This window comes from Arachis stenosperma, chromosome 1 (genome assembly GCF_014773155.1).
Source record: "Arachis stenosperma cultivar V10309 chromosome 1, arast.V10309.gnm1.PFL2, whole genome shotgun sequence".
Taxonomy (NCBI): Eukaryota; Viridiplantae; Streptophyta; class Magnoliopsida; order Fabales; family Fabaceae; genus Arachis; species Arachis stenosperma.
The window spans coordinates 120,644,904-120,659,524 of record NC_080377.1 but is presented as its reverse complement, the minus strand read 5'-3'; the positions used below and the strand labels follow the sequence as shown (position 1 = coordinate 120,659,524).

General features: G+C 35.6%; 2 protein-coding genes across 7 annotated transcripts; one reads left to right on the top strand and one right to left on the bottom strand.

Moving 5' to 3' along the window:
- Positions 1-4: 4 nt before the first annotated feature.
- Positions 5-4,055, top strand: LOC130969031 (BRAP2 RING ZnF UBP domain-containing protein 1). 2 transcript variants are annotated; one of them, XM_057894598.1, is made up of 11 exons: positions 5-505; positions 600-708; positions 827-941; positions 1,071-1,168; positions 1,523-1,629; positions 1,750-2,005; positions 2,338-2,391; positions 2,730-2,873; positions 2,931-3,015; positions 3,311-3,365; positions 3,460-4,055. In XM_057894598.1, the coding sequence occupies exons 1-10, from the start codon at positions 231-233 to the stop codon at positions 3,322-3,324; spliced, it is 1,257 nt and encodes a 418-aa protein (XP_057750581.1). In that variant the 5' UTR covers positions 5-230; the 3' UTR covers positions 3,325-3,365; positions 3,460-4,055. The 2 variants fall into 2 exon arrangements, with proteins under 2 accessions (XP_057750581.1, XP_057750574.1); XM_057894591.1 differs by having other exon boundaries at positions 10-505; positions 2,951-3,015.
- Positions 4,056-4,535: 480 nt separating this feature from the next.
- Positions 4,536-12,631, bottom strand: LOC130969001 (topless-related protein 4-like). Of its 5 annotated transcripts, none has more exons than XM_057894580.1 (26): positions 12,434-12,631; positions 12,033-12,188; positions 11,736-11,915; positions 11,540-11,653; positions 11,282-11,440; positions 11,008-11,185; positions 10,798-10,921; positions 10,375-10,490; positions 9,460-9,631; positions 9,227-9,336; positions 9,048-9,117; positions 8,852-8,925; positions 8,610-8,705; positions 8,421-8,516; positions 8,200-8,327; positions 7,868-8,102; positions 7,581-7,745; positions 7,432-7,515; positions 7,194-7,340; positions 6,848-6,958; positions 6,580-6,759; positions 6,057-6,185; positions 5,791-5,886; positions 5,515-5,703; positions 5,238-5,404; positions 4,536-5,147 (listed from the first exon to the last, which is right to left on the bottom strand). In XM_057894580.1, exons 2-26 carry the CDS (start codon positions 12,110-12,112, stop codon positions 4,949-4,951), a joined length of 3,399 nt encoding a protein of 1,132 aa, XP_057750563.1. In that variant the 5' UTR covers positions 12,113-12,188; positions 12,434-12,631; the 3' UTR covers positions 4,536-4,948. The 5 variants fall into 5 exon arrangements, with proteins under 5 accessions (XP_057750563.1, XP_057750529.1, XP_057750540.1 ...); XM_057894546.1 differs by having other exon boundaries at positions 4,537-5,147; positions 7,423-7,515; XM_057894557.1 differs by having other exon boundaries at positions 4,537-5,147; positions 7,423-7,515; positions 9,460-9,628.
- Positions 12,632-14,621: the final 1,990 nt, after the last annotated feature.

The window sequence follows — 14,621 nt, the reverse complement described above, 5'->3', positions numbered from 1 at the left end:
AAAGCTTTGCCTATTTATCCTCATCTAATTTGCGAAACCAACGTGACATGTATATTAGATTACACAATTGCCCCTGATTTTCTAATCTCTCGGGGAGAATTTAATTTATATTTACTTTTTCGACCCTTACATTTACGAATTTCACAATTGCGCCACATCGCACCCCTGAGAAGTGAGAAGCAGAGACTCGTTCTTGTTCTTGTTGAGTTCTTGCTCTCAGAATCGGCGCCATGTTCTTCCTCCGAGTTCACTCGGTCGACTCGGAGCAGCCTCTGGACCCTGAATCCATCTTCTCCGAAAACGATGAAGATTCGAGCCCTAAATTCAGGGAGCGAAGAGGGGTTCTCCACTTGTTCCGGAGCTCCTCTCACTCCTCGATCCCAAGCCCTAGCTCTCGCTCTTCCCTTGTCTTCATTCTCGCCGTTCCCAATTACCTCTCCTTCGATGACCTCATTCGCTGGTGCGGACCCCACCTCCACCATCTCCACCGCCTCCTCTTCATCAGGTACCGTTTCTACTTCTTGGTTCCGCAAACGTTTGTTGCTTTCTTTGCATATTTCTTTCGTTGAAATCCCAAAATCGTGATTTGACATGTGTAGGAATGATGGAATGGAAGATCGCTACAGTGTGCTGATTGAACTTCAGGATCAGCGTGCAGCTGATGCGTTTTATACCAATTTCAATGGCAAGACTTTTTCTCCTGGAGAGGTTAATGTCTTGTTTATGAAATTGATTCATTCACTTAATATGTATACCAATCTTCCAGTGAATTACCTTAGTTTGCTTATCTTTTCTCTTTCTTTTGCAAATGATGATTAAAATTTAGGCAGAGGTGTGCCATATCCTGTTTTTGGTTTCTGTGGAGTACTCAGAATGTGCAGATATTGCTGGGACTCCTCCTGATGGATGTACTGAAATACCAACTTGTCCAGTTTGCCTCGGTAGGCTGCATTTGCTTTTGCTGTGGCTTTGTGTGTTTTGCTTCATTCATTATTTTTTTAGAGGATGGAAATAATCTTGTGAAGTGATGCTTATGATTTGTGTGTTCTGGTTTGCTCTTTGAATGATAGAGAGATTGGACCCGGATAGAAGTGGAATACTCACTACACTTTGCGATCACTCCTTTCAATGCCCTTGTGTTTCAAAGTGGACATACTTGTCTTGCCAGGTAAGCAGGTTTTTCATTCCTTCAATTCTTGTTTCCAATTTGTAGTGAAGTTCTTATTTTGGCTGGTTTAGGCAATTCTATTGTCACAAAATGTTACTTTCTGAAAAATCTCAGGAAGGAAGCAGCTTACTATATGCCTGCTACATCTCGGCGTGTATGATTTTAGAAATAATGACCTCATATGAACATAAATTTTCAACACTACTTTTTGTTTGATTGTTCTGTGTTGTATTTACTATTATTATGCGGGAATTTCTGGTACCAACAGCTGTTTCTGGTTTTATTGCAAGTGACATGTAAAGGATTATAATGTTGCCTGATAATTATTCTGAAGGGATTATGATCATATTTTAGGTCTGTCGATTCTGTCAACAGCAAGATGAGAAGCCAAGTTGTTTTGTTTGTGGAACGTTAGATGATTCCTGGGTTTGTATGATTTGCGGGTTTGTTGGATGTGGAAGGTAACATAATCATTTCAAGTGTTCAATTTTCAGTGATAAGTTGTGTACAGAAGCCCCAATTAAATCATATTGTGGAAAGATTTTGGTATAATTTTTTTTCCCTTTATCTCCCTCCTCTAGATATAAGGAAGGACATGCTATCCAGCATTGGAAAGACACCCAGCACTGTTATTCTCTTGATTTCAAAACACAGCAAATATGGGATTATGTAGGTGACAGTTACGTCCATCGGCTGAACCAGAATCAATCCAAAGTTGATGGCAAGTTCGAGGGAATGAATTACCGCTGTATTCTACAAAATGGAGACTGTGATGAGTGTGAATGTCATGATGATCTAGAAATTGATGGAGCCCTCTACAACAGCAAAGTTGAGGCAGTATGTTTGTTCTATATAAACTCCTGAGTGTCCTGTGTTTATGCTGAAGCTAACTTGGACAGATAGCCTGAAATAGAAACATATGCATATCTGGGTCTGATATAATCTTGCTCGCTGTGATTAATTAACACTGGCCTGCTTGCATGAACCGCTTTACATTTAATAGATATACTGTCTTGTAGACATAGTTCCACATCATCATTTGATAGGATAGCATTTTAATTTTCTATCAACATTTAATCTTCATTGTTATTATATTAGCACGACTGTTTCTGAATATATTTCCCATTTCAATACATGGTTAGTGATTCATTGTTATTTCTCAAAAACAGATTTTGGATGAATACAACCGTCTTCTAACATCTCAGCTGGAAACTCAAAGACAAGTAAGTTGACGCTGATGCTCCTGAAACTCATTCTCTGGGATATTTTAATAACTATGGAAAATAGAGTCTCTGCTTTGGATGTATGGAACTATAGACTATATTATGTCATCAAGGTTGACTGGAAACTACTTGTTTCTGACATGTCATTAGAAGTATTATAATTACAGGAGTGTTAGAATTTAGGAGTACTGAACCTGCATGCTTTGGTTTGTGATAAATGCTTTAGGATTATAGCTAAAGCTAAATAATGATTCCCTCCATGTGATGATCTTTTGATGCAATAATATTGCTGTTGATGTGTGTCTGAACTCGGATTCTCTGTGCCGTTGTTGTTGTAGTATTATGAATCTTTGCTGGCAGAGGCAAAAAGCAAAGTGGACAGTTCTGTCTCTGAAGCAGTGGAGAAAGCTGTAACTTCTGGATTGCAGGACATCCAAGATAAACTGGAAAAGTGTACAGAAGAGAGAAATGGTGTTGCTGAGGTGAACTTTCCTGTTTTTTCCTGCATTTTCATTATTTTTCCTTCAACTCTCATTTAGCCAGTTCTTTCTGCTCATAGGAGAATAAGAAGCTCATACAAAATCAACAGCTATGGCGAAACAAAATTAAAGAAGCTGAAGAGAGGTAAATGCAGTTTTCTTCATTTTTTTTTTTCCTGGTTAGTTTAAATTTGAACTACTACAAGTACTCAAGTAATTATGACAATATTGTAGTTGGTATAGTTTTTATTTGCGGTGGAAGGCTGCAGACAAACATATTTACTTCATGTTGTCTGCAAAATTTGAGCTGTCAAGTAGTTAGGAGTTAAATACCATTTGCTTACCTAACCACTATGTTTATCTTTTGAGTGGATGTTGATTACATATTTCATTTACTTTGCTTAAATCTTGAGCTTATGTCTGAATATGTGATCCTGTAGGGAAGCCGCATTAGTAAAATTCATGAACCAAAAGATAACTGATATGGAGGAACAGGTATTGCTAAAGACTCTCAATAATTTCTTCTCATTCTGTACAAGTTTCCCAAGTTGATCGTTATGTGATGGGTTAAATGATATGACACACACAGATTAGGGATGTCAAGATTTTTGTGCAAGCACAAAAAACAATTGATAAGATGACAGATTCAAATGGAATCAAGGACGGAACAGTGTTACCAGTGGCTTATGAGCAATCTACTCCCGGCAACAGTAAGAGAAACAGGAAGTCTGGTCGAAGGCGAAACTAGTTGTTAGTTGTCACCACCAACCATAACAAATAAACAACCGTTGCAACATTAACACACTGAAGTTTTCACGAGGGAGTTGGCACTGGCTAAGGATCGCTAAGCGCCACCAGCCACTGATACTTGTTTAGTACTGTAAATCGATGATATAGTCATATAAAGGTAGATTCAACTTTTTGTGATGACATAGTCATATTGACTTGGCTGCCGAGCATTGCAAAGAAACAATCACACGTTTTCTCTGGATCAATATATTTCTTTAATGTCCCAAATTTGTGTAGAAATTAAAGTATATGCAAGTGTCGGGTCGTGACGTGTGCGTGTATATACATTTTAGATCCCAAAAATCCAAATTTACATGTCTTCTTAAGTTTCAAACCACAAATTGGACAAAGAATGATCTGTTGACATCATTAGCAATAAAATAAATATTTATGAAACCTTTCTTGTTATGTTCGCAACTCCTTTCCACATTCATAATTGAGCCAGTAATATAATCAAGATCTGGGCTACTTTAGTAACCCAATCTGGCATCTCTCCCACACATAAACCCTTCTGCATCCATAATTCTGGACCACTCCCGTAATCCTTCCCACTTCCACCAGTGTGTTCAGTACAAGGAAGAATAGTATTGAAGTGGGGGAGACAAGAGGTGAGGGCATATAAGATAAATATGATATCATTAAAGAGGAATATTATAAAACCACAGATGTCCAAATTTTGCCATGGACCAAGTATCCATTTTAGCGAATTTTGATATTTTTTTGTATCAACCGGCAAATCTAACAAATTTTCAAAGAAATCAATCGCCGACGTCTGACTTCTTCTGAAAACATTTAACGCAAATCACCAAATATTGAGAAAAGAATCCTTTGCATCGAAGGTAAAGATAAATAAACACAACTGATATAGTTGCTACATTTAGCTGGAGGTAAAAAAAAAAAAAAAAAAAAAACTATAACGACTAGTTCACTATATATAAAAATCTACACAAATTAAAGGCAGGCCTAACCGAGAGGGAAAAAAAATAACGACAATGACCAAGCATCCATCGGCAACGCCCCAGCCGAATTAGACCATAAACTTAATGGGTAATAATCCTGGACGAATGAACATGCTCTGATAGACCCATGGAGCAGAAATTGGCTAAGGAGCCATTAACAAGGTGAGTAATTTGATTCATTGTTGATTTATCCTCCTACAAATTATGAACACCTAAGTTCCGCAGCTTCCCCTTGCAAGCCAAGTAAACGCAACAGGGGGCGGGATCATATGCAACCGAAATGAATACATACACTCAGGTCCTTGGTGAAAGTACTTCATAATACATTTGTCACCTTTGTGGTTGCTCTGAAATAGTGTTACCTGAAGCAGTGCTAGGCCCAGCACCATTCTCAGTAGGAGGTGGAGAACCCCATCTTCCTTCCGACTCTAGCGGTTCAAGTACATGTACTCCACCATCACTGAGTCCTAATGCAAATTGATTGGGTTCTGACGGGTGTGCAGCAATCACAAGAGGATGTGCTCTCAAGCTGTCAAAAATTTTGTTAATTATTGTATATAACAAGAGAAAAGGATATTGCAATGATAGATCTTTTCCTAAATTGATAAAGGAAAGGTACCTTGGGTTGGGAAGGAGATAAGCAGTTGGATTTATTCTACATCTTAATCTTAGTGTTGAGGCAGTAAGAACACCAACACTTCCATCCTCAAAGCTTACATATATTGATTGACTATCACATGAATAGGTAGCGTGTGTGATTGGACCACTAGCTTCTCGCGGAACCCACTAATCATATAAAACGGAAAAACCAGAATATCAAGTTAGAGAGTCAAGACCAAAGCAAAGAAATGCATAAACCAATAATTGTGTTTAGATATAACTAGGCAGTAGCCTACCTGCTTAAGGCATTCTAACTTCGGTGCCTCATATATGGCTATTTGAGTTTCGTGAACAGCTATTAAATGGGTCTGGTCTAGATGGAATTGGACTCGGGTATCTGCTAGAGGTGCTGGTGCGCGTCCACTAGGCATTTGCAGGAATTTACTTGCTTGCTTTTCCCATCCATCTGTACTCCAAACGCATAACTGTTGGACATAAGGAAACCAGTTGAGCATTTATCAAATCAAGAAACACTCCACTCAGCACGATAGTTCCATATAAATTTTCCTTACCTGAGAGTCAGCTCCAGATGATACAAGCACATTTAGAACATGAGAAAAAGCAAGTCCAGTAATCCTCTTCTGATGACCTTTCAGCTTGGTTTTGACCTTTGGTGGAAACATCAAAAGAGAGGCCAATGTCAAAAACTTCAAAAACCAACTTGTGACACTCAACCAATGCCTTTGGGCATGGGATATAATAAGAGAAAAGTAGCAAAAGTTAACCAACAATCTACACAACTCAACTATAAGCTTTAGGCCATGCATAGACATAATACCTCATCAACCCTAACATTGTAAATTTGTATTGTAGAATCGTCCATGCCAATAGCAATGATATTGTTGTCTTGAGGATGAAATGCAAGAAATGTAGCAGCCGGTGGTGGTGGCATGAAAGTAGTCATTGTCTGCAGTTAAGATTCACAGAAATTGATGTTTAATCTCAATGTATAACTGCAATGAGCATAAAAGGAAAGCAGTCTACACAAGGCCTCAAGTGAACCAGGTGCAAGCCACTGATAACTGCAGTACTTTTATACTTGAAAGGAGGACTCCATCAACACAAGGTCCTATTAATTTCATGCTATATCTATTTAAGCTCGCTAATTTATTGTCCCCTCCTTTGAAAAATCAGAAACAATTAACCAGTAAAAGAAAGCTTGTTCAACAAAATAAAAATTAATAGAACTTTCAAAACTGCTTAATTTAGAGCATACATTAAAAGATACATCAAGATAGAAAACATTCAAAAATTTAGAGCATACATTAAAATAGAAAACATTCAAAAAGAAAGCCACATGCCTTGAAAGTCATCATATTGAACAGGGAAATTTTCCCCCCTGAAGCTGACATAACATACGAGTCATTCTTTGACAGTGCAAAGCATGACACAGCATCCTCTGGGTTAGTATCACTGATATCATTGGTCATCAGTATTCCACTATTTGGTTGCCATAGTTGTGGTTGAATACTTGCAGTGGCCTACACAGGAAATTTTTTAGACTAACAATCTAATGAACAAGAACATGTTAAAATGTATAAACAACACATATTACAGGTGCTTTGTTACCTTCCCTGAGCTGTTCCGATCATTTCTCTGCCATTTCCAAAGCTTGTGAACACCATTGGCTGCCAAAGCCAAAATAGCAACCCCTTGATTTGTATAAATTAACCTAGCTACCTGAAACACAATTTAAAATGTCTTACTACTTGAAACCATCTAAAAAACTTAATGCAAATTGCATGCACCTAAAAGAATTCACATAAGCAATGTCATGTCAACATGCTTGATTTCGCAAAGTACATAATAATAATAATAATAATAATAATAATAATAATAAATAATTACAAGTTTATCCATCCACTTCAGTTGCCAAAATGTAATGAACATATACAATTTTAGCACGAGGTCATACCCTCATTGACCCTAAACTATCAGGAAGTTTCAAAGAGCGACACTGTGATGGTTCATTGATTTCTGTCAGCTTCCATATCCTAGATTTATCCACAGCTTCATCAGCAATCCTGGGTTTGACATCAGCTAAACTTCGAGCATCGTTATTCTACAGGGGCAAAAGAAAAGCAACTAACTGTCACAACAAAAACACAATCTGCATCAATTTACTGAGAGTAGAAATAACTCACAATCCCAACCATGGCTGCTACAGGAGGAGCTCTATCAGCAAGGCTTGTTCCAACCGTTACATTGGTAGAAGGGAAAGCGCCCATACTAGGTGCCTAAATAAATATGAAGGATTCAGAATGTGTACTTGCAATACATTAGCTGAATTTGAATCACTTACCTTAACAACAGTGGCAGAAGCAACTCTGGAAGCATCAAATGGACGATTCTCCACTGTCCGAAGCAGCCTAATTCCTTCAGCATTTGCTAAAATTTTAACTCCATTATCAGTTGTGGAGACAGCCAACAATATTCCATCCTTGTTAAATCTAATACAGGGGGAAGCCTGCGGGTTTCAGACATAAATTACCACAAAAGAAAGTTATAACAAACCCAAAAAAAAAAAATTCAAACAAACAACAAAATTTAAAATAAAGTAAACAAAGACAATGGCAGTCTCAAAGTTACCGGTAAGCCACCATCTGCATCAGCACTCGTCAACAAGTTTATATTATCCATGTCCCAGAATTTGATCATAAACTCATCACCAGCAGCTAGGAATCGATTCTTAGTGGTATCGAATTGCACTACACCTACAGATCTCTTCCCCAGACCGTGATAAGTGCGCTTCACAGCTCCCTCACTTTCATTCCATTCCACTAAAGAAGATTCCCCTTCTTTGTTTGTGCCACATGAGAACAATCTATGAACCATGCAAAGATAATAAGTAAATCTTTTAAACCACATGATCATGTATCACCCAGAAAAGGAAGATATGAAATAAGCAAAACAGTTAGAACCTTGTTCCGTCAGCGCTATATGCCATTGTAGTAGATGAATGGCCAGGCGCATCATAATCAACTCTGGAACCCATGTTATCATACAACCATGCCTTTATTTTTCCATCAGTTGCAGTGGAGAATATGAACTGTAGAGCCACATCAGAACGTAATTAGACATTTAAAAGAACACAAGGGAATGATATGCAAAGCATGCACAAACAAACATTGAAAATTTTTACCTGAATATTTTCTTTGTGGTGAGGGCATACAGAATATACAGGTGCCTCATGACCCTCAAAAGTATACTGCTTTCCACCAGTAACTGCATCCCATACCTGCAAATCTTGAACCATTAAAATAAAATAAAATAAAACAAAATAAAAAATTGAGATCTATCACCCAACAATACACACTATAAAAAAACCAACCTTGATGACCCTATCCTCTCCACATGTTACTACACAAAGCTGCTTGTTTGGATAAGAAAAAGCAAGATCATTGACACTCCCAGAATGAGCTTCAATCTGAGCCATGAAAAAATGATGAAATCAGCATAGATTAAGCAGATAAGTTATGAATCTTGTGCTCTGACTGCTTTCAATGTATAGTCAGTGGATAAACAGAAATAAAAACAAATCTAATAGACAAACTCTTATAAAAATGAACAAACCTCTAGGTGGTTCCTCAGATCATCCCCACCATGATAGGAATATATGTGCACAATATGTTTCGAATAAGCAACACCTGATGTATCAATAGGTAAAAATCAAACTTTGGCTCCATGCAAATTTGTGCAAAAATCAAATCGACTCATTCAGTGGACAAGAGAGATAGAAATATAGAAAGAAAAATTCACTAAAGCATACTGCAAAGTGTTCCATCAGGACTCCACACCACGCGGTTAACTGATGCTGAGTAATCATTGGAAAGAGATGCCTATAAAAATAATCAGGGAATTAGTAATTAACCAGTGACAAGTTTGTCGTGAAAACAATAAAAAATTATACAGCATCATCAATCATTAATTTAATTTTAAGGACCACACCTGTAGTGCCACGGAGCATGATCCAAGTTCCCATACTTTAAAATTTCTATGAGCAATCCTGTCACGGCTCCCAATATCCCACACCATGATATCGCCCATATTTGTTCCCACTAACCATCAACAGATGAGAAAATAACAGACAAATTAGCCAATATATATATATATAAAGACAAAAACAACATCAAACACTTAAAAAACTATTGCATGCAGATCAAAGGTCAAAGGATGCTTACCAAGAAGTAGAATTTGCTGAAGAGGATGAAAATCCATGCTTTTCACAGTTGAACCTTGGCTGAGGGTCATCACAACAGTCTTGGGCAAGTCATCAGAGGAATAGGAGCTCTGACCATGGCTCTGACTAGAGTATGCAACAGGAAGTAAATTTACAGGAAGATTGTTCACCTGCTAAAATATATATACACATAGGTGAGGCCCGTTATACATAATGAATCCTGGTCATCCAATACATGTTACATTTTGAGATGTGAGGGGAAGCAATCGCTGAAAAATACAAATTATCTATTCTGCCAATATGGAAAGAACACAAATACAACACACACACTAGTCCAATCAAGTATCAATTATAAGAATCACCACTGCACCAATTAGGGTATACACAAATGCAACTTAATAATTTGTAAAAACAATTTTTAATGGTGTGCAGTAAAACACACTTCTTCCATTATGCTCTCATTTCCCATACAATCAATCATAAAGGTTCACCAAAAGTGTCTTCAATTTTGTAAACAAGAAAATCAATATAAACAATATCTTTTTCTGAAAAAGAGTCTATGGAACACAAGTTTAAGGGGACTGTTAAGAAATGCTGAATTGATCATTTAATAGTCCAAACACAATTCAATAATTAAAGAAAAATCATCAGAACTGATCAGCATAATCATAGCAGCATACAATGTTCATGGTACTTTTTAAGTTCATAGTGCCAGTTGTGCCAAATAATTTTTTTTTAGTCCATTGCAAACAGGAAATTTGAATTGCTAAATACTCCAACTGCTTCATGTGTTAATACTTCGGGATGCTTGTGCATTAGGCTGCCCTATATATATGAGGAATCATAAACAAGATACAAACTTTTACTTTAAATTAAAAAATAAGACAAAAGAAACAGATGGGAGGCAAGATTGTACTTCATCTGAAATGCCGAAAGGCCTTGTTCTCTTCATTACATGATCGGAATCGGCAGTTTGATAGTCCATAGTAGGGTTATTGGTAGGAGGAGTCCTGGGGCGCTTTAGAATGGCTGCTACAATTACCAAATTCCAAAATCCCAAAGGGCAAAAGAAAATCAGTTTGCTTAAATATGAATTCTGCAACCCAACTTCATTGAATGCCACAACTCACATGCTAACTACAGCAATATTTCTATCAAATTCATGCCTTCTCAGCTTTATATCCTTAAAGTTGCTAGTGCTAAGTGCATGTGTTTTCCATCATAGGTGATCATACTGATGATTTCTAATAGTCATACATGGCACGCATGTAAGTTATGTAAATTCAGTGTGTGCATTAGCAGAAACGCTGAATCATAAAAAGGGAAATTTTTCATGTACCTGCATTATTAGCTGAAGCCAAACCTATGGGTCCAGCAGATGCTGAAGGATGTGGAACCGGAGATGGGTTAGCCATCCATCCAGCAAGGGATGTCGGAAGAGCTGCTGGTGTAGGCTGGAAGGGCTATGCAACAGCGTATAAACAAAGTCATAAGTAAAGTAAAGCTTTCCCAGTAAAGCATGAAAGAATTATATCTGGTGTTTACTTACACCATGAGCACTAAGTGGTGGGAAACCTCCTGCCTTTGGTACAGCACCCATTAAGGGATTGGTGACAGGGGATGGAGCCCGTGCGCCATTTTGTTGCCCACAACTGTGATCTACAAAAAGGGTCTTTATGTCGGGGTTAGTTCTTGGAGTCTTACAAAGTTGGTGCTGCCAATTTAAACTGCAAGTCAACAAATAAATAAAAATGTGAGTGCCATCAAACATATCAGGGACTGAATAGGCATTATATTCAATGTGGCAAGGTACTGTTATGAACCTCTGATTAATTAAAGTCCTTAATCTGGAGTTCTTCAAGGTAGGAAACTGAAGCTTATCGCGAAAAACAGGGTTAGCTTCTATTAATTTCTTTAGTTCAGCAAGCATTATTCCTCTAGCAGACTTTGTATCCCCATACTTAGATAGCTGCTCATTGTGTCTGCAAATTTCATATTAAAAAAATTACACTGTATAAGCCAGAAAAGGATAAATAGATCAACCCGGCATCAAGATAAAATTCCAAGAAAATTGTCCCAACCTGAAATTATCCAAAGTCAACAACTGTGTGATTTCCTTAAAAAGCTCCTCATTAAATGCTGCAAACACTTTCAAGTCCTTCACTAAGATATCCACTGCTTTAGCTCGATCTTGCCTGCATCGTTTGTTCATATTAATTCCAAGCAATAGAAGAAAAAGTATATGGCAAAGCAAATTATATAAAAACAGTAACCTACTTGTCCAATGCTTCTAGATACTTCTGCTTCCTTATCTCAAAGAAGATCTTCATCGAGTATCTATTGTCATCCACCTTCGTAAAACCAGACAAGTACTTTTCCACCTCATCCCACTCCCCATTTGTCACCATATCCTCGAAATACCTCATATTGAAGAAAAATGTTGATTCTTGCTCCAGCCTGGACGTCCCCAACATTGAAATAAAAAACGTAAAAAATAAAAAATAAAAAATAAATAAATTATTAAATTACAAAACGACAGAAGAAAAAAATATATTTTTTATGAAATTATCATACTTGTGCACAGTTTCCTTGAATTTCTCTTCATCAAGAAACTGAAGTATAAGAAAGACCAGTTCTCTGCTGAGCGAAGACATGGCGGCGTCCCCAATAAAGCTTAAAAAGAAAACAGAACCCGCCTCAAAGATCTAGAACCGAATAGATCAACACCACCTGAGCATCAAAACACCGAATTGAGCGGCGAACAACCAAAAATAACAAAACACGCAAATTATTCATCAACGTGCAGATGTATATATACACAATTACATCGCAATCAACATCACAATCACAATCATAATCACATGGAGCAGTAAAGAAAAAAAAAACGTAGGGAGGTTTACTGAAAGGGAAAAACCAAAACCAAAACCAAAAAAAAAAACAAAAATTAAAGATAAGAAAGGTGAAGGAGCTCGCACCTTGACAGATTCCTTGCGCAGATCGAGAGGTGTTGGAGCAGAACGAGAATGGCGAGGGAGGGTTTTCAGTATTTTCTCGCTCTACTTTCTCTCTCTAGCTTTTCCTGTGTTAGAACTCCTCTTGTTGTTGAGTATTTATAACAAGAGGAGAAAAAAGGGGGCTAGGGATTTCAAGAAGAAAGAGAAAACGATGAGAGAACAAATGTGTGAAGCGACGAAATAAAGGTATCAGACAGTTTAAATAGCGTTAGCGAGAACGAGATGAGATGGAATCATCGCCTTCCTTACTTCCTATTATAAGTTGTTGGATAAGTCATACTACTTATGCACTTTGTGATAAGTCAATGTGCTTATTAACAGTGTAATAAGCTATTTTACCTATCAGGAGTCATAACTTTGGCTAGATTTGGATTCATTCTCGCCTTGACTTGCGGGGTTTTCAACCAGGGTAACACTAATTAATTACTTTCTAAATTTTGCGATGAGCTGGCATTTGTTTTTAGATTTTCATTAATTTTGAGATTTTGGAATAACTAAAATTTGGGAATACTTATACTGTAGCCTTTGTTTCTTGTTTGTATTTAATTTGTCTTTCTGTCCACGTGTGTGCTTAGTTTTGGGTCATAATTTTCTTTGTTTTTGGTAAGATAATTTGGTTCAGATTTTTATCTATTTCTAACATTTATTTTTTAATGTATTAAAAAATATTTTTGATATCTATATAAAAATATAATTATTATTAATTAATTATATATTTAAATTATTTTTAATTAAAAAATACATATTTAATTATTAAAAAGTATTAGTATTAAAATAATATTTATTATAAAAAAATATAAATATAGCAAAATTATATTAAATTTATTTAACAACAATTTTACTGTGCATGTTAAAATTACTAATAAAATATTTATTATAAAAAAAATACATAGTTTAGAGATTCGTATACTTTGTATTTTTTATCTTTAGTGTTTTATATTTTTAAGATTTTGTAATAGAAAATAATTAAAATAACAAGTAAAAGGAAAAACATAGAATTTTATAGTTTTTATTTTTATAAAATTTTAAAAATAAAAAAATACTAAAATAAAAACACAAATTAAACATATTCTACGTTTTCTATATATTTATTAAAATTAATTTTTTTAATTTGAATGATAATAATCTTAATATATACTTTTATAATACATATTAACTAAACTTTTTTATTTGATTTACTTGAAAAGGTAATATATTTTGTATTGTTACTATTAATTGACTTCGACCTTTTTAAAATGTAAAAATTATCTGAAGAGAATATGAGATTAAGATTAGGAATTTAGGATGTTAAAAGGACAACTAAAATAATTGTTATTCAGTTATTCCATTGATGGTGGATCCCACTATGTCATCTATGCGTGGTGGAAAATTTGTAAGGCACAGGCAAAACATATCCATCTTCATCCACTTGCAAACTACAACCATGTTTAAATATTTAATTATTCTAAAAGAATTATTCATAATTAAAAGAGAATGACAAATTTAGCATACAACTAAGAATAAAGTATAAAGCACAAAAGAATGTGACTGTTGTCTAGATACGTTACAAGAACTAATTATAGCTAAATATATACTTTAGTACAGGTATTTAATGTAACAACTACGTGGAACCAAAATTTTGTCACTAACTAGTTAATACCACTCTCAATTTTTTCAAATAACAAATAATAATTATGCAAAATTGCTAAAATAAAATTTATAAATCCAAGAAGGAGTATAGTAGATTTTATTTTCATTTTATTCCTTTTTCAATTATTTTCTTGTAACATACAATGGAACATTTTGTTTATGAGAAGGATGTATTCTTTAATTCATTTATTTAATCAAATACATTCTAAGGAAAAACAATTTATTCTATTCAAAATGAAAAAAACTTCTTAAAGAGGTTTATATAAATAATATTAGTCACCAAAGAAAATATAAATAATATTCCATTTATGGTGTAAACTAGGAAGGAAAGAATGATAAAGAGAACACTAGGAATTAGTAATTTACAAATAATTGGTTGAAAATGGGTTGTAACTAGGGTGATAAATGGGCAGAAATTTATGGAGTCAGACTTGTATAACTCGCTAAAAAAGTGGGTTGGTTTGCAAATTTAAAATCGGTATAATTAAAAGGCTCGCCTAACTCGCATTGCCTAATTCGC